This window comes from Lactuca serriola, chromosome 3 (assembly GCF_051521515.1).
Source record: "Lactuca serriola cultivar US96UC23 chromosome 3, Lser_US96UC23_V15, whole genome shotgun sequence".
Taxonomy (NCBI): domain Eukaryota; kingdom Viridiplantae; phylum Streptophyta; class Magnoliopsida; order Asterales; family Asteraceae; genus Lactuca; species Lactuca serriola.
In genome coordinates this window covers 9,581,767-9,606,907 of record NC_136410.1, presented here as the reverse complement: position 1 = coordinate 9,606,907, position 25,141 = coordinate 9,581,767, and the positions used below count along the sequence as shown (strand labels likewise).

At 35.4% G+C, this 25,141-nt stretch overlaps 1 protein-coding gene across 1 annotated transcript; it reads right to left on the bottom strand.

Moving 5' to 3' along the window:
* Positions 1 to 8,949: 8,949 nt before the first annotated feature.
* LOC145091428 (putative DEAD-box ATP-dependent RNA helicase 48) lies at positions 8,950 to 12,444 on the bottom strand. The gene is made up of 9 exons (XM_079029141.1): positions 11,404 to 12,444; positions 11,165 to 11,271; positions 11,039 to 11,094; positions 10,722 to 10,946; positions 10,420 to 10,626; positions 10,150 to 10,329; positions 9,859 to 10,074; positions 9,563 to 9,745; positions 8,950 to 9,425 (listed from the first exon to the last, which is right to left on the bottom strand). Exons 1-9 carry the CDS (start codon positions 12,384 to 12,386, stop codon positions 9,195 to 9,197), a joined length of 2,388 nt encoding a protein of 795 aa, XP_078885267.1. The 5' UTR covers positions 12,387 to 12,444; the 3' UTR covers positions 8,950 to 9,194.
* Between the last annotated feature and the right edge of the window lie 12,697 nt (positions 12,445 to 25,141).

Genomic DNA, 25,141 nt, shown 5'->3' with positions numbered 1-25,141 from the left:
AAGGAAATATGTTGATGGTTGAGAAATTATAGGAATTAATTAATGTTTCTAAAGATACAATTACTGTAATACCCTTTTCACCATTTAAAAGTTACACTTTAATACAAGTAATTTTAGAATTTACATAAATGGCCCGTTTGATAACAACCTTAGATTTTATTATTTAGAAGCTTCAGATCTGTTCTCATGTTCTCAACAGTTTTGGTGTTCTCAATTGATCCTACTCCTATATATATATATATATATATATATATATATATATATATATATATATATATATATATATATATATATATATGTGTGTGTGTGTGTGTGTGTGTGTGTAAAGAAAAGAAGAGAGTGAGACAGGTTCACCCTGTTGCAAGCTTTTATTCCTCTAACCTATGTATCCGCCGGCGACGATACCCCAAACTGTGGTACCGCCCGAACCTCATCTCCATCCCGTTCACGACTACAGACATCCCCCTTATATTATATGAAGTTGTTTTTTCTTAACCTACAGTTAAACATTTTTAATAAACCAACGATGTTAAACCAACATGTTTTTGGTTCGTTATATATTAAACAATAATAATGTTACTAATCATCTATAAATACAATAGCATATTTGTTAGATTTATCTATATTTACACATCTACTATAATAAATGAAGATAATTTTGTCATATGTCAATTTCTAATGAAGTTTGACACTTGTCATTTTGTCATAAGTTTTAAATAAATAATATCTAAATGTTAATTTATGGTTTTTTCTAATTTTTAAAATTAAAAAGTCACATAATATTTATAGTTATATATGTAAATTATCAAATGCAATAAATATTATACTAAATTGCAATTAATATGTTTCTTCATTTATTATTTCAAAATTTTATTTTAAAAAATACTTATTATTTACATTTTAATATTTTATTTTTTAATCAACCCGTGTAATACATGTGTTTTACAACTAGTAATAATAATAAACTAAGTAGTAAATGAAAGAAAGATTTTACTAAATATGAATATTGAAAATTAACATCAAGTTTATTTATATTTGTTATATCAAAACAAATTAAATGTTGTCATATGTTTTAGGTAACCATAAAAAGAGCAAATTAAATGTTGTCATATGTTTTAGGTAACCATAAAAAGAACGTAAGCAATAATCAATATGATTTTTTATAACAATAAATAGATAACCTTCATGCAATTGTTTAAATGAATTTCAAATCAAATTTATAAAGAGAAACGAATATTGCAAAGTACATTGGAAACATATCACCATTATCAATGCGTAAGGAATATATTTCTGAAAATATATACATGGCAACATACATCATCATTACCAAAATGAAAGGAATATCTTTTCCAAAATTAGTTGACAAATAATATGTATTAAAAGAAAATCAATATCCATTTTACCATTTACATATACTCACTTGATATCTTGAAATTCCAATATTCATGGTCTTGTCTTTGATTTTGTTTTTCAGAACTTGATGTGCAACAGACGTCACATACATCATTAATTCATCTCAACTTCAGATAATCATAAGTTTTTTATACGAATTAAGATTTTAATGATTTTTATATCCACATGTTCGCATTCGAATCAACTAAAACTTTCTTTAACATTATTTTTGCCAAAAAAGATTATATTTTTATTTATTTATAATCCTATATATCAAAGGATATATGCTATATGTCCTCGAAACTACACATAAACACATACTTTACAACTACCTTTTGCATATTGTAGTAAAATATGTGTAACGTCTCAAATTTCCAATTAAAATTTTGTTTTTAAAACAAAGTAAATCATGTAATTCAGTTATAAAAATAATATCTCAGTCATTTCGATAACATAAATCAGAGTAAGAAAAATATAAGTGTGGAATATCTCAAATTATGTTGATGCGATGCAATCACGCCGTATCCTTCCCTTTGATACCAGAAATACATGAAACATTTAAACTTAAAACCATAAACACAAACCTTAGTGAGTTCCCAAAAATACCTCATATCATACAATTAACGGGCCTTGCACAACAGTTATGTTTGAATCATGTGGGCCTAGCCTAAAGGGTTTAACCCAACAAGCACATAAGCATTCAAGTAAGAGTCACAAAGACAACAAGCATAACATGACACCTAGTGTCCTACAATATAGTGAAAAGCCTCACATGAATCAAAGAGTTCAAATGACAATCCTCACAGTCATACATAATCAGCTACGCATGCTACCGAATCCAAACAGAGGTCAAACCTCAGTCTTATACTCAACCTCGCAAAGTTGACTAAAAGTCAAATCGGTCAAAAAGTCAACGGTCAGCCTACACCGACCACCACACCACGACCAGCCCCTTGACCGTATTGTGGTCACTAGATGACAAAACAATCATGACTGGGTCTTACGACCAGCCATTCACCGTGATGTGGTTTACGTCCTATACAGCTTATTCTAATAAGCTCTTAACCCTAAAATCCACAGCTCCAAAGCTCAAATATGGATTGGCTCGTCATGTATGGATAACTTTGTCCAGCCCTTAACCTCCAATGACCTAGATCTTGAACCCTAATACCAAAGGGACTAAAATGACCTAAAAGTATTTCCATGGTTAAGTTGAGTCCAAGCACTCGGTTGTATGGGACCATAAGGTCCAGAAACCTTCCTTAACTCAAACAAAGGTCCCGAAGTTGATCAGAACTCCAAGAATATTCTTCTGAAGGACAAAAAGAGACTTTAAAGCATGAAATATGAATCATAGCAATAAAGATGGAAGCTTTATACATTCCAAAGCTCCAAAGGATGAAAGAGATGTAAGATCTGAAGTCCAAACCACTCTTCAAGCGACAAGATCACATGTTTCTACTTCCAAGAGCACCCAAGACCTTGAAACACTAAGAACACACACTCAAGACACCAAGAACGCACACACACTAAGTTACAACTCTTCCCCACTTAAACTAGGTTTCATCCTCGAAATCCGTTATCGCAAATTACTCAAGATAATGACTTTGTATCTCCTCTTAAGGATCCCATGTCTACTCCGAACCCTTACGGTTCTGCAACTACACCTTCATTAGCCCAATCACCTTGTCACGCAAGGTCTTCGTCTTCCTCTCTAAAACGACAATTGGTCTTTGAATATAGTTCAAGCGTTCATTGATTTGAATGTCAACCAAAGGAACTATGGAAGTATCGTCTACAATACACTTTATCAACTGAGAGACCTGAAAAGTATTATGAATCTGACTGAGCTCCTCAGGAAAATCTAAACAATACGTCACCTTGCCCATACAAGCAAGGACCCCGAAAGGTCCAATAAACATGGGCCTAACTTGCCCCTTTTCTGAAAATGGATAACGCCTTTCCAAAGAGACAATATCAAAAAAACCATACCCCCCGCCTAGACCTCTAACTCAAATTGGTGTATGCTAGTATAACTCTTTCATCGACTTAGTGGTGTCTGAAGTCTCTCTCTAACCTACTAAATGAGCTCTATAGTCTTAAGCACCACCTTCGTGTTGAAAACTCTGGCTACCACCAGTAATGTATAGTAGTTTTATTACTTAAAATAAAACCATGTATTTGTATTCCCTGGAATCCTCCAGTGTAGTGCGTAGTAGTTCTATTAATTAAAATAAAACTAATGAAGAATGAAATCCCGTAAACATATGGTTAGTTTATATTGTTGTGAGTTTGGTATAACCATACTTGATATGACCTAGTGACCTCTACGACGTTCTTCAGGCGTCAGAACGGTATGATATTTGTCACCCTATGCATGTCTGTCTAATTGTAGCTAGCAATTTAGGTGTGGGATTGTTAGTCCTGAATAGATCTATTCACAAATCTCACGCTCTCCTTCCAGGAGACTCTGGTTATATTGTGGTAGGATTTAGTTTCGCACCCCGAAGGGTACAATTGAAGTAGTGTCTCACAACTCTATATTACCTAGTTTACATGTAGTGTTGTAGTGTTCTCTTGTACTAGAAACTGTATGTATACTTGTAGAGTAAAAATAATAATTATTTAGTATTGTACTCTTGTGTTTAGAATGTAGTATTGTATGTCATAAACTATATCTATCATAGTTTAAATGTTTGTTAATAAGTAAGCTCTAGAATTGATATAACAATTTGTTGAATCCCAAACTATACCTATAATGGGTTGCATGTATGTTATGTATTTGATTCACGTATTGTACTGAAAACTTTGCAATTATGGTTGTATGTTGAAAACTTCCCTTATGCTCAACATGTTACAAAAGGGATAAAATATCTAAATATTTTATAAAATGTAGTGATCTCTTGGTTGTATCATTGCATAAGTTTTAATTCTGTTGAAATCATTTATATAAGAACACAAAAGTTCCTTGTGTTTTGGGTTAGGAATGTTACTGAGACTTGTTTGAAGTGGAAAAAAGAGGGTGTGCGGCCGTGAACTGGGTTTGCGGTTGCAAACGGGTTTGTGGCCTTTGAAGATATGAAGGTTGTTCTTGGTGTTCTTGGTGAAAATATGAAGATTTGAAGGTTTGTTCTTGAGGATATGAATGTTCTTGGGAGCAACTTGAGAGAGTTTTTGGGTGAAAAGGTGAGAAATGAAAAATCTCTCCGGGAAAAACCTTTATACCGATTGGGTTTACGGTCGGGAATGGGTTCTCAGTTGTAAACGGTTTTACGGCCCAGGGGTTTACGGTTGTAAACGCGTTTACGGTCCAGGGGTTTACGGCCCAAGGGTTTTACGGTTGTAAACATGTGGCTGGACGAGTTTGCTGATTTTTCGAGGGAAAACTTGATTTTTCGAGCGTTTTTGGTTCCGGAAACTTATATAACCTCTAATTATATATTTTAGATTATTTTCTAATTCACAAGAACTTAACGGAAAAAACAAAATTCAAAATTTTATTTAACGGAAATTGACTTTTGTTGACTAGAAAGTATCGGGTTGTCACAGATTCGGAACAGGTTGTTACATCAATACCTGCCACAAGAATCATCCCAAAACTCATAAGTATTTTCCCTACAGTATCTGGCCAATCTTTCTGTCAAAATGGTGTACTTATACCCTAAAATAATTCCTAGGATTCCACTCCACACACATGTCGAAAGGTCTCCACTGACGCTGATAGATCATCCCTTTAATGGATGTTGTACATACTAAAAAGTAGACAGTTAAGCATATATCTCTACCATAAGGCCTTCATCATACAAGAACATACAATAAGGTTGAACCAAATATTCTAAGGCTATCTAGTCTTAATTCTGTACCACCCTAAAACATTCATCGGACAACCTACCATTATCAGCATAAACCCTATAGACACAAAGCAATAAATAAAAGGCATAAGAAGGCATCTCTCCTAAACATGCATTCAAGCATGTAATCCTGAGCAGATATGTCGCCTAACTTTTAGCATGCAGTCATACTAGAGCACATATAACATATTAACATGTATGGGTATAGTAGGAATCACTTACTTGGGCTATGGTTGATTGCACACATCGCAACTTTTCTTTTTAGAAAAATGTCTTGTAAAAAGATTTTCTCAGTCCTCGGTTTGAGTTCAGACACACCCAATGCTAGCCCGAATCCCTCAAACCAAGGCTCTGTTACCGACTTGTAATATCCCAAAATTTAAACCAAATTTTTGTTTTTAAAACAAAGTAAATCTTATATGATGCAATCACGTTATGCTCTTCCCTTTGATACCAAAAGTATCTTAAATGTTTAAACTTAAAACCGTAAGCACAAAGTTTAGTGAGATCCCCAAGATACCTCATACTATACAATTAACGGGCCTAGCCAAGTAGTTAAGTTTCAATCATGTTGGCCCAACCCAGAGGGTCTAACCTAACGGGCCCAACCCAACAAGCACATAAGCATTCAAGCAAGAGTCACCAAGATAACAAGCATAATAAGACACCCAGTGTCCTACACTATAGTGAAAAGACTCACATTAATCAAAGAACTAAAATGACAATTTGTATAGTCACGTAGAAGCAGCTATACACGTTACCTAATCCAAGATGTCAAACCTCAGTCTCCTACTCAAACTCCCAATTTTAACTGAAAGCCAAATTGGTTAAAAATACAACGGACAAAATCAATGGTCAACCTACACCGACCATCGTGTCGTGACCATCCCCTTGACTGTGTTGTGGTCACTAAAGGACAAAACAATCGCGACCTGCGTCACGACCAGCCATTCATCGTGCCAAGGTTTAAGTCCCAAACAACTTATTCTAATAAGAGCTTAACCCTTAAATCCAGAGCTCCATAGCTAAGATCTGGATCGATCCATCCCTTAACCTCCAATGACCTAGATCTTGAACCCTAACACCAAAAGGGACTAAAATGACCAAAAATACTTCATATGGTTGAGTTGAGTGCTAACACTCAACTTTATGGGACAATAAGGTCCAAAAACCTTCCTTAACTCAAAAAAAGGTCCTGGAGCTGCTCAAAACTCTGAGAATATTATTCTAAAAAAAAGGGACTTCAAAGCATGAAATATGAACCATAAGCAATAAAGGTGGAAGCTTTATACCTTCCAAAGATCAAGACGATGCAAGAGAATCAAGATCTGAAGTCCAAACCACTCTTCAAGCTACAAGATCACTTTCTTATACGTCCAAGAACACCCAATACCTTGAAATGCCAAAAACACACACTTAATACACTAAGAACACACACATACACACACGCACACTAAGCTAGTGTTTCTCTTCTGGAGGGTGGAAGCTAAGGATAAGGCAAAACCCCAACCACCACATTGCTTAAATAGGACACAAAACTCAATGTCTAGGGTTTTGAGCCCAATCGCTGTGGTCAGCGCCTGACCGCGCCGCCACTTAAATGATGTGCCACACCGTGATGGATCTACACCACCGCGCCGCGGTCAGTCAAAACCTCAAAAATCAATACTTAATATAAATTGATGCCAACGAAATAATACTTGAAAATTGATGTTACAATAGGTATTAACCTTTTTTTAACTTATAAAGGTATTACACCCGTCTAATAATATTTGGTATAAAAAACAGGTATTACATGCTCTTCCCCCCCCCCCCCCCCCCCTCCTCCCCACCTAAAAATGTTTCATCCTTGAAATCATTTTAAAATGGTAAGGTATTTAAACCTAAACTCCTTCCTAGGTTCTCAAGTTATGATCATATTTAGTTCAGAAAGTTACCAAATCGGCCATAATCTCTTTAAAATCATAGATGTTGTTATTAACATCTCTTCCTTCTTGAAGTTTATGTAGGAAAAGTTTTTGGTTTTCATGTATCTTTCTCATGAGATATTTCAACATGTGTATTGACTCAAGCTTTGACCAAACAGAGTCGCGGTTCTTTCATTGACTACTTCTTGAAGAATATTATTGTGGAGATTTAAGCGAATTTGTATCAAGGTTTTACGATCCTTTTTATTTCATAAAAAATCCAAATAGCTTGAGCTTTTCCTCCAAAAAAAATATAATGCATCGTCATAATCCACTTGAGTTAAAATGTCTCGTATCTTTACTTGCCAAAGTGAAAATCAAATGACACAGTCCAAAATAAAAGATGGTATTTTATTATAGCCATGGAATAATATATAATTAACATGGTGTGACATAATAAAGAAATAACTAAGGAGGCGGTTTAAGGCTTCAAAAGAAAATGATTAATAATATCAAAAATGTTTGCTATAATCTTAGGGGTGAGTACGGATAGCGGGTGTCCCTGCTTTTGGAACCGAAACCACCTCGGAACCGTCGGTTTTGGAACCAGAATCGAGGTCACTGGTTCAAGTTTCGGTTCCTAAAAGTGGGAACCGCCAAGGATCGGTTCTGGTTCTGGTTTCCATTTTTTAAGAAATGTTATCTGCCGGATAACTGCCGAAACTGGTTCCGAAATATTAAAATTTAAAAATACTTAATACTTAAATGAATTGGTTGTAACAACATTGATGACTAAGACATTTTTTGAGACCATCTAATTGGATCTTGGAAATAACATGCTAATAAGTCATATTTGAAATTTTTTTCAATAACAAATGGTATTATGTAAATGTAAGAGCATGACTGTAAAACAATTTAAGCGTACGTGATCTTTCAAAATGATGTGATGTTAAATAACATAAGAACATAACTTTAGTTTATGACTTATATTTAACAATTTGGATTATCTTCTGAAACGATTATATTTTTGTTGTTTGTAACTTGTATCGTGATGAACTAGTTATAGTATTTACTTTTTGTTTCAATGATTAAGAATTATTTTGTATTAACGGAACTAAAAAAATGACGCAACCGGGTTACCCAGTCCCGAAACCGGAACCATCAGTTTCGAGACTGGTTAACAAAATTTTAACAACCACCTAGATCTAACTTCACAGGAACTGTCAGTTCCGGTTCCAGTTTTGGTTACGGCGAAATAAAGTGGGTATCGTCGATGCTCAGCCTCATATAATTTGGCTTAAAAAATGATGATTGTGGTGTAATGATGGGCCCAAAGGATCAATCGATAGTGGCTGTGAAATATGGGATTAGGAAAAAATCAAAATGTCTTGTTTTATTTTGGGCTCAAAGAATAACTTGCATGGGGATTAAAGAATGATGAAGAACGCAATCAACCAAAAAAAAAGTAACGATGAACTCTATCGGCTAAAACCCCACGCTTGGATACGTTGCAAAAAGACACCGGATTCATAGAGGAACCCAAAATCCGAAGAAAAAAAAACTATATTAAATTTTCAAAAGTCGGACCAAAAATACATATTGGAGCAAACCACAAGGACCAAATTTGTAATTCACTACAAAATAATGATAATCTATCTACATCATCTTCTTTTATTAAATCAATTATTTTGATTAAATTATATCAGCATGGTTATCGAAAACCCAAAACATAAAGATGGCAAAACAACTGAACCTAGAAAAAAAAAAAAAAAAAAAAAAAAAAAAAAAAAAAAAAAAAAAATCACAACCAACCAATGCTATTTTAAGTTTGAACCCGGTTTTGCACCAAATACAACCTATCATTTCTAGCTCTGGGAAAAACAAATTAACCCTACATATGTAACAGCCTTACATTTAAGGAATAATATATCTAACCATTTCTAGCTCTCAGAAAAGATCCACCCTAAAATAAAGACTCTAATAGCATATCACCACATTACCGATCACTCTACAGGTTTAGGCTTAAATAAGCACAGAAAGGAGACTACTTTCGGACTCGAATACCTGGAATATCTTTAAGCCCCATCTTCAGTGCTGTTTTTCTAAAAAGAGCAGGCACTTTCTGTAACCCAATCGAGTTGGAAAACCCTTTTCCTAACTCAACAAGTGTTGTTTTATCTCTACCTGTTTCCCTAACCGAGTTGTAGTACCCAAGCCACGCATGATATGCTGCCTCTTTCACACTTGGGTCAACTTTCTCCATTGCCTTCTCAATCTGCAAAACAAATATATATATATATATATATATATATATATATATATATATATATATATATATATATATATATATGTAATAAGTTAGGAAAGGAAAGCCTTTTTCCATGACTTTCTGTATTATCAAAGTCAACAGACCTTGACTTTCATATCCGGATCTAAATGTGGGGAAGAGGATTCAAGAAGTGGGAGGTCTTTAATTTCTTCAAGAAAATATTGTTCCCATGGTGCAATCAACAACATTCCTTCCCCGCCTTTTCCTTCACGACCTGTCCTTCCAAGACGGTTTATATACTGTTCACGGTCAACGGGTACACCCACCTATAAAAACAAAAAACGAAAATTTAAAATTTAAAATTGATGCTTCATCAGATAAGCAAGTTGACACTTTTTTTTATATATATATTTTATGAGGAGTCACACTTGATACCTACCTGAATTACCAAACTGACATCAGGATAATTCATTCCACGAGCCGACACGTCAGATGTGATAAGAATCAGCTGTTTTGCTTCTTTGAATTCTTCAGAAACACGACTTCTGTAAAGTTGTGGTTTCCTTGAATGAATCTCTCTCACATTCAATTTCATCTCACGAAAAAGGGAAAACATCAGTGATGTCATCATTGCTGTCGTACAGAACACAATAACCTGAGAAATTAATCTCATGTTAACTTCAACAAACTTCATATGTTCATCATTTACAGAAATAGAAATGGATTGTACCTTATAATTTGGGGTTTGAGCAATATGTTGTTTCAATAGATGGTGAACTATTTGAAAATGTTGCTCATGGGGTGCAATCATGTAAGATTGATTGACCTTATCATGTGTTTCTGGACCTAACCCAACTGTATTAATATACTCATGATCCCTTTTCAAAACAAGCTGAGATACCCTTCGAACCTGAAAGAAAGTAAAATTTCTTTTTTTTTTTTTTTAAAAAAAATCCCGTTTTTATTATAAAGTATAAACTTGGAAGGAAATGGAGAAAACCTCTTTTGGAAGTGTTGCAGAAAAGAGTAAAGATTGTCTTTGACGAGGTAAACAATCAACAATCTTCTCCATGTCCTTCCGGAATCCAAGGTCTAGTAAATGGTCTGCTTCATCAAGTATAAGCATTTTCAATCCCATCAAACGTGCAGAGAATCCAGATTTGTTTTCAATGTGATCCAACAATCTACCAGGGGTTGCGATGATAATCTGTGCATTAGAAAAAATGTTTATGCAAGTGAATAATTTGAAAAAATAAATAAATAAATAAAACCGGTAAATGATAAGCAAAAAGAGTTGCATACGTGGCATGGCTCTGTTTCTAGACGTTTCTGATCAACTTTGAATCGAGTGCCTCCAACAAGAGTTTGAACACCGATTCCTTCATGATATTTGAGTAATACATTGGCTTCTGCAGCTATCTGGCTTGCTAGTTCTCTTGTGGGACAAACAATAAGAGCACATATTGGTGGGACCCGTTTTCTCTCATTGCTAGCTGAAGCCTTTAAAACTGTTTCAATTGCGGGGAGCTGTTTGTGTTTAACAATATTGCATAGCCAAATATAAAATGCACAAGAAAGTAACAAGTTGAATGTAATCAAGAATTCGGATTTTAGCATACCAAAAAAGCAGCACTTTTCCCTGTTCCAGTTTTAGCTTTGACCAAAGCATCTTTCCCTATTAGGAAGAAATTAGATTGAGACATAACAAGTTAATGAGCAAAACATTACACAAACAGAAATCATACCCTCGAGGCAAGCAGATATTGCAGCATCTTGGACTTTGGTCATTTGCACATAGCCTGCTAAAGTAAGAGCTTTTATTGTCAATGGAGATACATTGCACTCATCAAACCTGAAAAAAGAACAACCCCAAAGCTATTGTCAACATAAAGCCTAAGAACCTTATAACCATCATGATTTACCCAAAATTACAACATTATCAGCTTTAGCAGTTCCATTAAATCAAGAAAACCAAAATGCAAACCTCTTTGGAGTAAGGATGGAGTCGTCATCACCCACTCCAATGTCTTTTTCAGCCATACGCCTCTTATTGAACTCATTCCTAATAGCCTGTACATGCAGAGACAAATCATCCTCCTCTTCCAAGAATTTCAATGGTATCCTTTTTGTCTTCTTTATATCATATTTTCCCAATGCAGCACTGCTCATCATCATCTTCTTCCCATTCCCCTTCCCTTCATCATCATCACCACTCCCCTCGGCATCTGATGAGCCAATCAAACTCAATCGTGATCCTCTTAAATCCACACCCTTCCTCTTCGTCATTAAAAAAGCTTCATCTTCGTCCGTATCATCATCTTCGCTTGAGGAGCTATCATTTTTCCTATAGGTAAACCTAGAAGTCCTAACTGAATAATGCCTAGCTTGAAGCAAACCATATTGGTTACCTAAATTAAGGAACGACGAATAATGCCTGGGTTTCAACTGATTATTACTAAAACCCGAAGAAACTTCACTTACTTTATTGCTCGCTACCCGACTTTGATCAGAAACCACTCTTCGCAAATTAATAGGATTATGAGTTGATTCGATTCTGGCTAGTTCTTGAGGAGAAGGAGAATGAATTGGGCCATCAGCTTCGTTCCACAAATCTTCTGCGCCCTCTTTCATGAAACGATCCGCTAGAGCTTTAATATGTTCTTTAGGGGATAATGGTTTATGGTTGGATGGATTCGTGTTTTGTTCATGTTTTGATGAATCTGGGGTGGCGATTTTGGAGCGGATCTCGGATCGAACCCTCGCCTGGTAGAGCTGTTTCTCTTGATCCAGAAGCCGTTTTTCCTTCTCCCTGGCTTGCTTTTCGTGGAGGCGCTTCCATTGCCATTTGTTCAGGCCGCCAGGGAACGTCCGTGGGCCGCCGCCCATGTGGCGGAGGAAGGTGAGACTGTGAAGAGCATTGTACTGGAATATCCTAGAACGTTCTAAGAATATAATTGATGAGTACATTTTTTATGGTAAAGAGGTATTTGTGTAGGGTTTTGAGGGTTTAAACGGTTGAAATCAAACAACAAGAGAAAAGCTTTTTTTTTCAGGGTTTTGCAGGTTGATCATTTATAAAATGTACATTATCAGTCCTTTCTTTTTGATCTTGGTTATTTACAGTACTTCATGTCTTTTGAGGAAGTTGTAGTGTGTATGTATGTCGTTGGTCGGGGTGTCGTTTTGTTTATTTAGTTTGTAGTGTGTATGTATGTCGTTGGTCGGGGTGTCGTTTTGTTTATTTAGTTTTTAGTTTTTAATAAAAAATTTAGAAAAAAATGTTTTATTTGGTGGTATAAGTTTTTAGTAGGGACATATGGACCAGGTGTTAGGAGTGTCAAACCCAACAAATAATAGGAATACAATAGACTCCAAATATACTGTTTTAATGCACTAAAAAGTAGTACAAGGCAAGCATGGTCGAACCACAGAAACACGGGACAAAAGTCTATACCTCTTTGCACAAGGTACTTTGGTCACAAAGGGGGGTTTGTTTGCAAAAGTAAATAACAATCTACTTTAAAAGCATGCACAAAATGAAATAGATTTCTAAACAAATTGTAAAAATGATTCTAGTTCTAGTTCTCAATGTTGTTCAACTTGATTATGACTTGATGTAATTCATGATTGCTATTCTAAGTTGGTACTAAAAGATATTAACACGCTCTAATACCTCTCGCTTGCCAAATTATCTAACCAAAACACGCTCTTTGACTAGACCTAGCTTTACTAATTCAACCTAAACACGCTCTTAGATTGCATTGAAAAACTGCATTAAGTTTTGTACAAGCTTCCCAACAATGTTCATTTCTTCTCATACGCTCGGAAGTGTGAAAACATGTGATATATGTTTTACAATAAGAAAACTTATTGCTTGTTACCAATTATTAACTCAATAGAACGATTAGGTGCCCTAAAAGTTAATTAACTGCACAAAAATTCAATTCATGAAAGTGGCCAATCAAACACAAATCAAATTCAAGGATTCTAGTTTAAACAAAAACATAATCAATAGAATAGAATCACAAATCGAACATCAAATCATATGCTTCAAGTCAAGCAATCAACATGTTGAACAAGAACTAGAAACTAGGGTTTCTTAGCCACACATGGCTAAGAACAAATCAAACAAGAATAAAGATGGAATTGCAATGTTTAATTCTTACTAAAATGAAATCAAAAGTGTTTGTAATGATTAGGTCTTCTCAAAAGCTTTGAGAAATCTCCCAAAATTGCCTTAGATCGCCAGAAACTGCTCCCAAAACTGTAGGCCTTCAAAATGACGTCTCCTCCTCTTTTATTAAAGTTCACGTGACTTGCCATAAGCCCATGCGTTTTTGGCATGGCCATGCCTTTTGCCCATGTGTTTTTTGGCATGGCCATTTGTTTTGACCATGTGTTTTTGGCATGGCCCATGCTTTTTGTTAAAATTCCAAAAAGTCTTCATTGTTGGCTCCATCTTCAATCTAGCTTCACCACGAGTCATGTTGCTTAAATATGAGATGATAAAGGACAAACACGACCTGTGTCAGTGTGACAAGAACCGCTTTTCAAACGTATTCATTTGCTATGATGATAATGCAACAATGACTCGGGTTATGTCTTCATGCTTTCCTCTATAGAATGACCGGTTCATCTTCTTTGCATGCTCCAAAGCTCCAAGAATCCAAGCTCCATGCATCCATGCATCCAAGCTCCACGTTCCATGCTCCAAAATGCCTGCAAAATAAATCAAAAATAGTGAAGTACTAGGCATTCTTAATGAAATATGCAATTGCCCTAATAATCAACTAAATGCAGGAATTATGAAGTAGAATGCTATAAAAAGATGGAAATAAACATGCAAAATAGGTGCATAAAATGCACCTATCAAACCTCCCCAAGCTTAGATCTTTCTTGTCCACAAGAAAGAACAAAATTGATAATCTACCTAGAGAAGACGATAGGTGACTAAAAAGAAACTAAGATGAAAAGAATAGAAGGAACGAAAAGGACTAAATGGAATTAAGAGTGCATGCATGCAATAAAAGAAGAACTAATGAAAATAACATATGTACAAAAAGATTTTTTTTTTCAAACACTAATGCAATAAACAAAACAAAACAAAACGAACATATTCAATCCAATTAACCTTATTATGTCATGCAGTCGAAGGTGTACCTGTCGGGTCTTGAGATAACTTGACATTAACCCCACAAATATATATAACATGTAAAACAAGGTTTTTAGCCATTCCCTAACGCAACTCAACAAAATCAAAAGTTATAACACTTGTTCACTTTTACAGGTATTGGGTTAGCACGTGGAACAAATTATGGTCTTACTCTTGTGAAAACATGTGTTGCAAAATATGCTCGGTCATTTTCATTTTACAAAGCATGACAATGACCGACTCCAGCTATTTGTTGACTAACAACAATCTTTTTCTAAAAAATATTTTCTAAAAATTCCCTAATATTTACTCAGATTGGTTACATGCTTCAAACCACTTACACCAGTCAAAGTAGTTACAGTCAGTCCCAATGTTTACAACCAAACATTTTTCCCAAACACATTATTCAATTAAACTATAAACATAAATATATACAAACTATCTAATTATATTTCTCTACAAATAAAGCTCATGGATTTCTTTGAAATCCAAGTAATGGGCTTCCAACCAACACATCCAGACCAGATGGCCTTGGTGTGTTAGATTTAAAGAAATCCCTCGGGTTTACTTGCCCGAACCTCAAAGGCCACAGATTAGCTTTATTTGAATATCTAAACACACACACACACACACACACACATATATATATATATACATATATATATATATATATATATATATATATATATATATATATATATATATATATATTTGTTTTTATTAAGTTTATGACTTTCTATGGAATCCGTGTAGCGAGCTTTCAACCCAATCAGTCCCAAACAATACAGCTTTAGGCACTTAGGTGTAAAACACCCCTCAGGGTTTACTGATTCAAGTCCCAAAGGTCACAGACTAACTTAATAATTTTTTTTTTATTTTTTTTGTTTGCTAGGTTTATTTCCTTATATTTTCATCTTGACTCTTTTAGGGGGGGACTGATGTAAACGCGCAAAGACCCGTAAGTATAGTTGGAAACAATGTCCCTAAGCAGGGTATTTAGAAGGGAGTAGGTAGAAAAGACTTTTTAGAGCGCTGGAGAATTCGATTCACTGAAATTTTATATTTATTTTATGGCTCTTTTGAATTTGAAGTTTGGATATGAGTGAGCACTTACTACTCATAAGACTGGTCGTGTGTTCCAAGGGCTAACCTATAACTGTCTTTATGCTTCGGTGTTGATAACCTTATCATTTTTTGTTTTGCACGAGTAGCTTCGGGAGACGTGTTCGTGTGAGATTAGGTTGCTTCAAGATTTTTAATGAAAAACGAACAAGTTCTAATCTCAAGCCACGACTAATTTACCACTTCAACTTATTTAAGGAGATTAGGTTCCTTTAGATTGATTTTTTTTTTATTTTTATTTTTATTTTTTATTTTTTATTTTTTTTTGGATGAAATGCATGTGGAAACTAACTAGAACCTAATGTACAAAGACCCCTCCCCACGCTTAAGATTTAGCATCGTCCTCGATGCTCAGAGAGGGAAGGGCAACCTAATGACCATGAATGTTTAACTATATAGAGCATATGAACGAATTCTCAACAATTCTAGTCAAACAATCTTAGGATTCATGCATCAAACTTGAGATATGGAAGGAATGTACCATTCAAATGCTTGCATTTGTGATGTGTGCTTGACTTTTTCACTTCATCTTCAACCTCAAGAAAAGTTGAGCTCTTCAATGGTGGAATACACAAAAGGAGGTAAAAGCTTCCCTTCTTCTTTACAAAATACCTCCCCAAGCTTGCTATTGAAACCCTACAAAAGAATTTTGAAACCTAATACAAGAATCAAGTCAAATTTTACAAAGAAAAAAAAACTAGGGTTTTATGCAAGATTTGATTTTGTACACTTTCATGGAGGGAATTCTACATAGATGAAGAAGAAGATGGAGTTAGGAACTTAAAACAACAAATGACACAAAACACATGGTTTATAAGTATTTAGGAGGAGAGAGTGCGGAGGAAGAATGACACAAAACACATGGTTTAAAAGCTAGATCGTGCTTTTTTATGGTAGCCCATGCTTTTTTAGCATGGATCGTGAATTTTTAGGAGGAAGTATAACACAAAACACATGGTCCAAGCCAGACCGTGTTTTTTTATGATAGCCGATGCCTTTTTCGGAGGTAGCCTGTGAGTTTTTTTTTTTCGAAAATGTGCATGGTCTAAGGACAGGCCGTGTGTTTTCAATCAGCCCATGCATTTTTAGCATGGTCCCTGAGTTTTGGCCATGCGTTTTTAGCATGACCCCTGAGTTTTGGAGTTTGCCTATGCCATTTTTTTTTCTTTTAAAACCTCGATAGTCTTGCATGGTCTAAAATTAGGCCATGCCTTTTGAGTCCTGCCCATGCCAATTTCACATGGTCATGTTTTTCTTTTCTGTTAACCAAAAAATCACGTTTACTTTAACCTCACAAAAACGTTTTTTTTACACATGCATCCCTCTCAATCTCGTTGATAGTGTATTTTTTTATCCATGGAACTCTAAAAAGACTTAAAAACATTGCAACACAATAAAGTAAATAAAAGAAGAATAGGAAGAAAATACTGCACGAGTTGCCTCTCGGTTAGTTGCCCTTGTTTCAAGTCTTTGGCTCGACTTGGCCCTTGGAATATGTTATTCTTTGAATGTTAGGGCTTTCCAACTCAATGAACTTTTCGCCGCCTCCTTCAATGGAACACTTATCTTGTACTTGAATTTCCTTTTGCGTGGGAACCATGTTGGAATTAGACCCTTAATGACAACAATCGTCCAGCCGACCCCTTTCTTGTACTTGTCCAGTAAGGTGGTCAAATCTTCCTTCTTTGATAAGGTGGTCGATTTGATGATGTCACACCCCCAAACCAAGGATGGCGGAAACGTCCGGGGGTGGAGGACTTCATGTGTAGTATCATAACAACAATGGCAATAGTGATGAAAGTAAACACAACCAACATATATATAATTGAATGAGTTACATCATTGTATGAATTACATGTTTTAAAATCAATTACAATATGTTGTCAAAATATGATAAGTTTGACGCCTCAACGCCCCATCCTCAAAAGTACTTTGTTACCTGTTTAGCGATTTCCTGAGAATACAAGTAGTTTGAGAAAGTGTCAACACAATGGTTGGTGAGTTCATAAGTTTTTGTATATAATTATGAAAAAAAGCTTGTCTCATAATTGTATAGTTATTCCAGAAAAATCCGATATTTTCCTTAAAATGAATACTGTAGTCTTGTATCCAAAGACTAAAACGTATGAGTAATCTTCCTTATTTACAGAAATAACGTGAGTTTATTTCAATATAAACGCGTATGATATTAGTGAAATTCTCGTAAATTCTTAAGTTTGTTAATACTTTCTGTGAGTTATTATAACCATACTTGACATAGACGGCCTCGTAATGCGACGTTCTTCAGGCGTCGCCGTTAAATGACACTTGTCACCACAGACCTGCCGGTCTAGCTGTTGCAAGCAGCTCTGGTGTGGGTTTGTCAAACCCAATATAGATCTATACACAACTATCACGTTCTCCCTACAAGAGACTCTGGTTACAATTTACAGGACTTTTTGACTTTGTTACTTTGGAAGTAACCCGAAGGGAATGACTCACAAATTTATTCATTAACAGATTTACGTGAACTAAACGGAAAACCTTTGGTAAATAAGTTTGAGAAGTAAATGATACATAAACTATACCTATTATAGTTTATCCGAAATGTTTGTAATGTATAAGAATTCTTTTATGAATGCTTTAATGCTATGAATCCATAAACTATGCTTATTATAGCTTAGTATACGTGTTCTAAATGAATGAATAATCTTATCATGAATGACTATATTTCAGTTTATGATGGTAAACTAACATGGAAACACATTCAATATTTGGAACTTATCGTTATACACTTTGCTCAACATAATACAAAGTGTTATGAAAGTTATAAGCTGTTAACAAATTTTCAACCTTTCTACACTGTTTTTGAAAATTCATAGAAAAATCATACGAAGCTGAAAACTAAATCCGCAAATTCTGAGAGTTCCCAAAATGTGTCTAGTTTACTCATAATTTTTATCATGATTTTTAATGACCTCCAACTTGTGTGAAAAAGTCCATAATCACAGACTGGTCCGGATTGGTGTTTGAAATGATAGGCAGTTTTGTAAAAATCACCATAAATTGTAGAAAAATCGTATGGAGATGTGAAAGTAGTCAGTTTAAAGCTAATAACTGGAACTACTTACACATAAAACAGTTTTTCAAACAAAAATGTTTAAGTTGTCCAAAACAGTCCGTGAATAGAGTCCAACTTTTCTAATGAAAGCTGTTAGAAAAATTTAGTTATGTTCTTGGTGATTTAGCTTGTATTCCCCCCCTAAAAACTTAAGAAAACATAAAAATGTAGGGGTATGAACTCACCTTGAGTGATTTCAGTAGATAAGTGTTGAAGAAGAGAAGTGTTCAACCCAAGAACACTTGAAGAATCCCTTGAAGATTCGAAGCTCTAACACAAATATAATGGAGTTTGTGTAAGATATCCATGATTTGAGTGGAAATAATTGAGATAATCATAAAGAGAATGGATTATGATTACCAAATGTGGAGGAAAAACTCAAGATCAGCCCTTGAATCTCGAATTTCTAGAGAGAGAAAGTGAGAGAGGAGGGAGTTTGATCTTCTTGTGAAATGAGAGCAAATGAGAGAAGTGAGGAGAGAGGATGAATATTCAGCTCTTAAAAACGTGGGAAAGAGTGATGATTGAGTGGAAAGGACATTGATGTGACCTAGGTAAGGTGGGGAGGTGTGGCTGGTCATAGAGTGGGTGTGGGAGTGGTTGCTTGTGTCATAAAGTAAAGCAAAGTCAACACTCCACCTCTTTGTACTTTACCCACTTGCTTTTATTATTTAAATAAAGATTTTTATGAAAATATGATTAAATTGTGAATATTTAGGGTTTATTATGTTAAAATATGATTTTTGGTGAAAACCCCGCGTTAAAATAATTAAAAACGGGCCTTAAACGTAAAACTACGCGGAAACCGGGAGAAAATGAGTTCCCAGCGAGACCTCTCGGTCCTAGGCCGAGGTTCGGTCCCTAGGCCGAGGCTCGGTCCATGCTGAGGATTGTAGCCGGAAACGAACAGAGGGAACCGAAGGGGCGAGGGGTCCAGTCCGAAGGCTCGGTCCGAAGGGTCAGAAGCGAAGGTGAGGATTCGGTCCGGAGATAAAAGGCGAGAAGTCAGAACCGAATGAACAGTAGTGAACAGTACCTTCGGGTTCGGTTCTTCCTTTTAAGTGAGGTTCGGTTCGGAGATAAAAGGCGAGAAGTCAGAACCGAATGAACAGTAGTGAACAGTACCTTCGGGTTCGGTTCTTCCTTTTAAGCGAGGTTCGGTTCGGTTCAGCAGCCTTCTTCATCAGGAGGGTTCGGTTCCTAAGGGGACTTTCGGTTGCTAAGAGGAGTTTCGGTTCCTGAGAGGGGTTTCGGTTCCTTAAGTCCGTTTTTCGCGTGGACTGCCGTTTTTGGGCTATTTTCGCCAAATTCGAGGGTCGGGATGCCCCGAGTGATTATAGAGATTTGGGAGAGATTTGACATACTTGGAGAGATTTCACATACAGAGAGATATTTGGGAGAGATTTCACATACTTAGAGAGATTTGGGAGAGATTTGACATACTTGAAGAGATTTCACATACAGAGAGATATTTGGGAGAGATTTGACATTCTTGGAGAGATTTCACATACAAAGAGATATTTGGGAGAGATTTCATATTCTTAGAGAGATTTGGGAGAGATTTGACATACTTGGAGAGATTTCACATACAGAGAGATATTTGGGAGAGATTTGACATTCTTGGAGAGATTTCACATACAAAGAGATATTTGGGAGAGATTTCATATTCTTAGAGAGATTTGGGAGAGATTTGACATACTTGGGGAGATTTCACAGACAGAGAGATATTTGGGAGAGATTTCACATACTTAGAGAGATTTGGGAGAGATTCTCGATAAGAAGAGATAGAGTGAAAACGATTGAGAGCGGTTTCGTGTGTGATGAATGTGAGTGTCCGGCTTCGAAATGCAAGGTCCGTGAACCCCGTTATGCCATGTTTTAGGATCTTACACACTCCCTATGAGTATGCAACATTGTTTTATTGTTCTTGTTTATTGTTTAGCACTAAAGTTAAAGAAATTTAAACACACGAACTTTCCAAGTATTGTTTTCTCATTAAGATAGTGAGTTATACAGAAATTACATAATACAAACCCTATTATACAAGGTTTTAATTGAGTTGACCGGTTTGACTCGTTGACCTTCTCCGGCTTAGACTTGACCCGAATTTGACTATTGTCACAGATGATCGGCTGGGTGTCTTCGTTCTCGGGGTACATATCCCTTGAAGGATCCAACAAATGTATCGTTTTCGGCTCTTGTGGTTGGTCTACCGGCGAAAGGAGTTTCTCATTGGTAGTGGGTGGCTCAGCCTCTTTTTTGTCAACCTCCAACTTCTCCTCTACAACTTCCATGTCAGCATTCTTAATTTCTACTTCTTCATCGACAACCTTTTCCACTTCTACTTCTTCCTCCTCTTCCCCATCTTCAAATTGCAATGTTGGGTCATAAAAAATTTTCCCATCGTTTAAGGTAATGGTAGAAACTATATGCCTTGGGTCCTCTTCAGTCTGCGATAGTAATTTTCCTTGAGTTTCCAATATACTCACAGATTGAGCAAGTTGTGCAATTTGTTCCTCTAAGCTTTTGAGGTTAGCTTTGGTTATTTCCTGGAAGATTTGGTTAGTAGTGGCAATGCTTTTCACAATGTCTTCCAAGGACATGCTCGAAGTTTTAGCTTGTTGTGGAGGTACAGAATATGGTTGTTGGAACTGTGGAGTTGATTGGTATTGGTCATTTCCCCAAGCTTGGTATGGGTTTTGGCATTGGTTGTTTCTCCAAGCTTGGTTGTTTTGCCACCATTGATCATGTTGAGGTTGATCATAACTCCATTGGTTTGGCCAGTAATAGCTTCCCCTTTCTTGCACTTCCTCCCATTCCCCTTGTAAATATGGACACATGTTGGTGTCATGTCCATTTGAGTGCAAAAATCTCAAAGAATAGGTGTGGGCTGCATACTTTGGTCATTTCCAATCATCATAACAATATGGTCTAGCTCAAAAAGTTAGTCTTTAATGTAAGAAGTGTTCATCTCCGAGCCACACTTTTTGTTTTTGTTTTTTTATTGTTTTTTTATAGAGATGTACCTGCTCACAAAAATCTTGGTATAAACAATTAGTAACACTGTGTCCCTGACAACGGCACCAATTTGTTAGGAGTGTCAAACCCAACAAATGAAGGGGTACAATATACTCCAAATACATTGCTTTAATGCACTAAAAAGTAGTACAAGGCAAGCAGGGTCGAACCACAGAGACATGGGACAAAAGTTTATACCTCTTTGCACAAGATTGCTATTCTAAGTTGGTACTAAAAGATATTAACACGCTCTAACACCTCTCGCTTGCCAAATTATCGAACCAAAACACGCTCTTTGACTAGACCTAGCTTTACTAATTCAACCTAAACACGCTCTTAGATTGTATTGAAAAACTGCATTAAGTTTTGTACAAGCTTCCCAACAATGTTCATTTCTTCTCATACGCTCGGAAGTGTGAAAACATGTGATATATGTTTTACAATAAGAAAACTTATTGCTTGTTACCAATTATTAACTCAATAGAACGATTAGGTGCCCTAAAAGTTAATTAACTGCACAAAAATTCAATTCATGAAAGTGGCCAATCAAACACAAATCAAATTCAAGGATTCTAGTTTAAACAAAAACATAATCAATAGAATAGAATCACAAATCGAACATCAAATCATATGCTTCAAGTCAAGCAATCAACATGTTTTGAACAAGAATTAGAAACTAGGGTTTCTTAGCCACACATGGCTAAGAACAAATCAAACAAGAATAAAGATGGAATTGCAATGTTTAATTCTTACTAAAATGAAATCAAAAGTGTTTGCAATGATTAGGTCTTCTCAAAAGCTTTGAGAAATCTCCCAAAATTGCCCTAGATCGCCAGAAACTGCTCCCAAAACCGTAGGCCTTCAAAATGACGTCTCCTCCTCTTTTATTAAAGTTCACGTGACTTGCCATAAGCCCATGCGTTTTTGGCATGGCCATGCCTTTTGCCCATGTGTTTTTTGGCATGGCCATTTGTTTTGACCATGTGTTTTTGGCATGGCCCATGCTTTTTGTTAAAATTCCAAAAAGTCTTCATTGTTGGCTCCATCTTCAATCTAGCTTCACCACGAGTCATGTTGCTTAAATATGAGATGATAAAGGACAAACACGACCTGTGTCAGTGTGACAAGAACCACTTTTTCAAACGTAGTCATTTGCTATGATGATAATGCAACAATGACTCAGGTTATGTCTTCATGCTTTCCTCCATGGAATGACCGGTTCATCTTCTCTGCATGCTCCAAAGCTCCAAGAATCCAAGCTCCATGCATCCATGCATCCAAGCTCCACGTTCCATGCTCCAAAATGTCTGCAAAATAAATTGAAAATAGTGAAGTACCAGGCATTCTTAATGAAATATGCAATTGCCCTAATAATCAACTAAATGCAAGAATTATGAAGTAGAATGTTATAAAAAGATGGAAATAAACATGCAAAATAGGTGCATAAAATGCACCTATCACCGGGAAACCAGCCGGAACCGGAACCAGTCGGGTCGGGACCGATACCATAATTTCATCAATTTTTGGAACCGGGACCCGGTAAGAACCGGCCCAAAACCGGGAACCGGAACAGATAAACTTAAAAAAAAAAATTGTGGCTTTTTGTCGTTTGGAGTTCTAATTTGGACGTAAAAAAAGTGATCGTAAAAAAATTTTCACGGAATAACCCATATAACAAAAGACAGCATAGATGCAATCAACCATTGACCGATACCCTTTGCATTTGCTTTGTTTTAGGTTGCATCGAAATAACAAGAAACAGGGATTGAAGCCATCAAGCCAATGTGATCATTACATATTGATAAAGATCTTTATATCAACCAACATCACCAGTAATTAATTCAAGTAGTTAAAAAAGCGTTGGAGAATTCATATTAAACACACAAGATTAACTTATTTGGTACAATTCTGAATTTTGATACCAATTGCACAAAATAACTTTTAATAAGTTGCTATTTCTCGAGCTTATAATAACATTCAATAACCGGGCATAAACCGAAACTGTAACCCCAAAATACGTTGCTATTTCTCGAAGACCAATTCCAAAATCGAAAACCCGGCAAAAACCGGACCCAGAACCGGAACCGGTAGTTCCGCCGGGCCGGTTCGGTTCTAGATTTTAGCCGAAGTCGGTTCCCGAGTCGGGTCCAGGTCGAGCCGGTTTCGACCGGTTCGGTCCTTTTGTTCATCCTTAATTTTTAGCTTTTATTTGAATCAAAATATTGAATTCAAAAACCATTTTAAGTAATATTTCAAAACTTTTAGTTTTTAGTTTTTAACTAATTCTACATATTTAAAAGTTAACAACTATTTTTGTCAAAACATTTTATATAAATAAAAGTTATAGTTTTTGGTTACTAACTAGTAGCTATTTTTGCAAAACATGTCGTAAACATTGTAAACATTATACCTTTTTGGTGTGAGTGAGGTCTAATACAACAATGATTCTATGACTGGAACATTGCACAAAAACACTTTAGGGTGCGTTTGGTTGTAGAAAACTGTTTTCATTTTCTAAGAAAATGTTTTCAGAAAATAGAGTTGAGTTTTCGCTTTCAGTTTTCAATGAAATTTTTAGAAAACGCGTTTGGTTGAAACAGGGGGAGTTTTCATTTTCCATCTTGAAAATTTTGGAAAACTTTGGAAAACTATAAAAATCACTTTTCTAATTTACATACAATTTGAAAAACTGAAAATTTTCATTTTCTTGGAAAATTTTGAAAAACTGAACGAACCAAATGCGTTTTCAAAATTTCCGTTTTTATTGGAAAATTTTCCTAGAAAACTGGAAAATTTTCCACAACCAAACGCATCCTTAGTTTCTCTTTCTTTTTTTTACCCTTAAAATAAAGTGATTTTTTTTCTTTTTCAGCTACAATAAATAACTAATAACTTTCCAAAGATTTTACACTAAACATAATCTTACTCTCTATTTCTAAAAAGTTGTTTATATAAGTTTGAAAATTGAAGGATAAAATCATCTCCGTTATCATCTTTATGTGACCATTTAAAGATGCAATTGATTTTATTTTTAACTTTTGTGGTTTACGTAAACGTAACTTGGGCCGGGTTATTGTACTCTAACTATTTATTGTGTAGATGTATGGTTGATTGTGGACCAATAATTTAGGTTATTTTAAAAAAAAATGATTAATAAATATTATTGAATAAAAAATAATTGAAAAATATCATTTAATTTCACTATAACGGTATTTTAGTCAATTGAGATAGATTTAAAAAATGAAAATTCCAGATTTTATGGAGATAATTAATTCTCTTGGTTTAAGAATTCTGATTTTTTAATTAATTCAATTTTAATTATAACATATT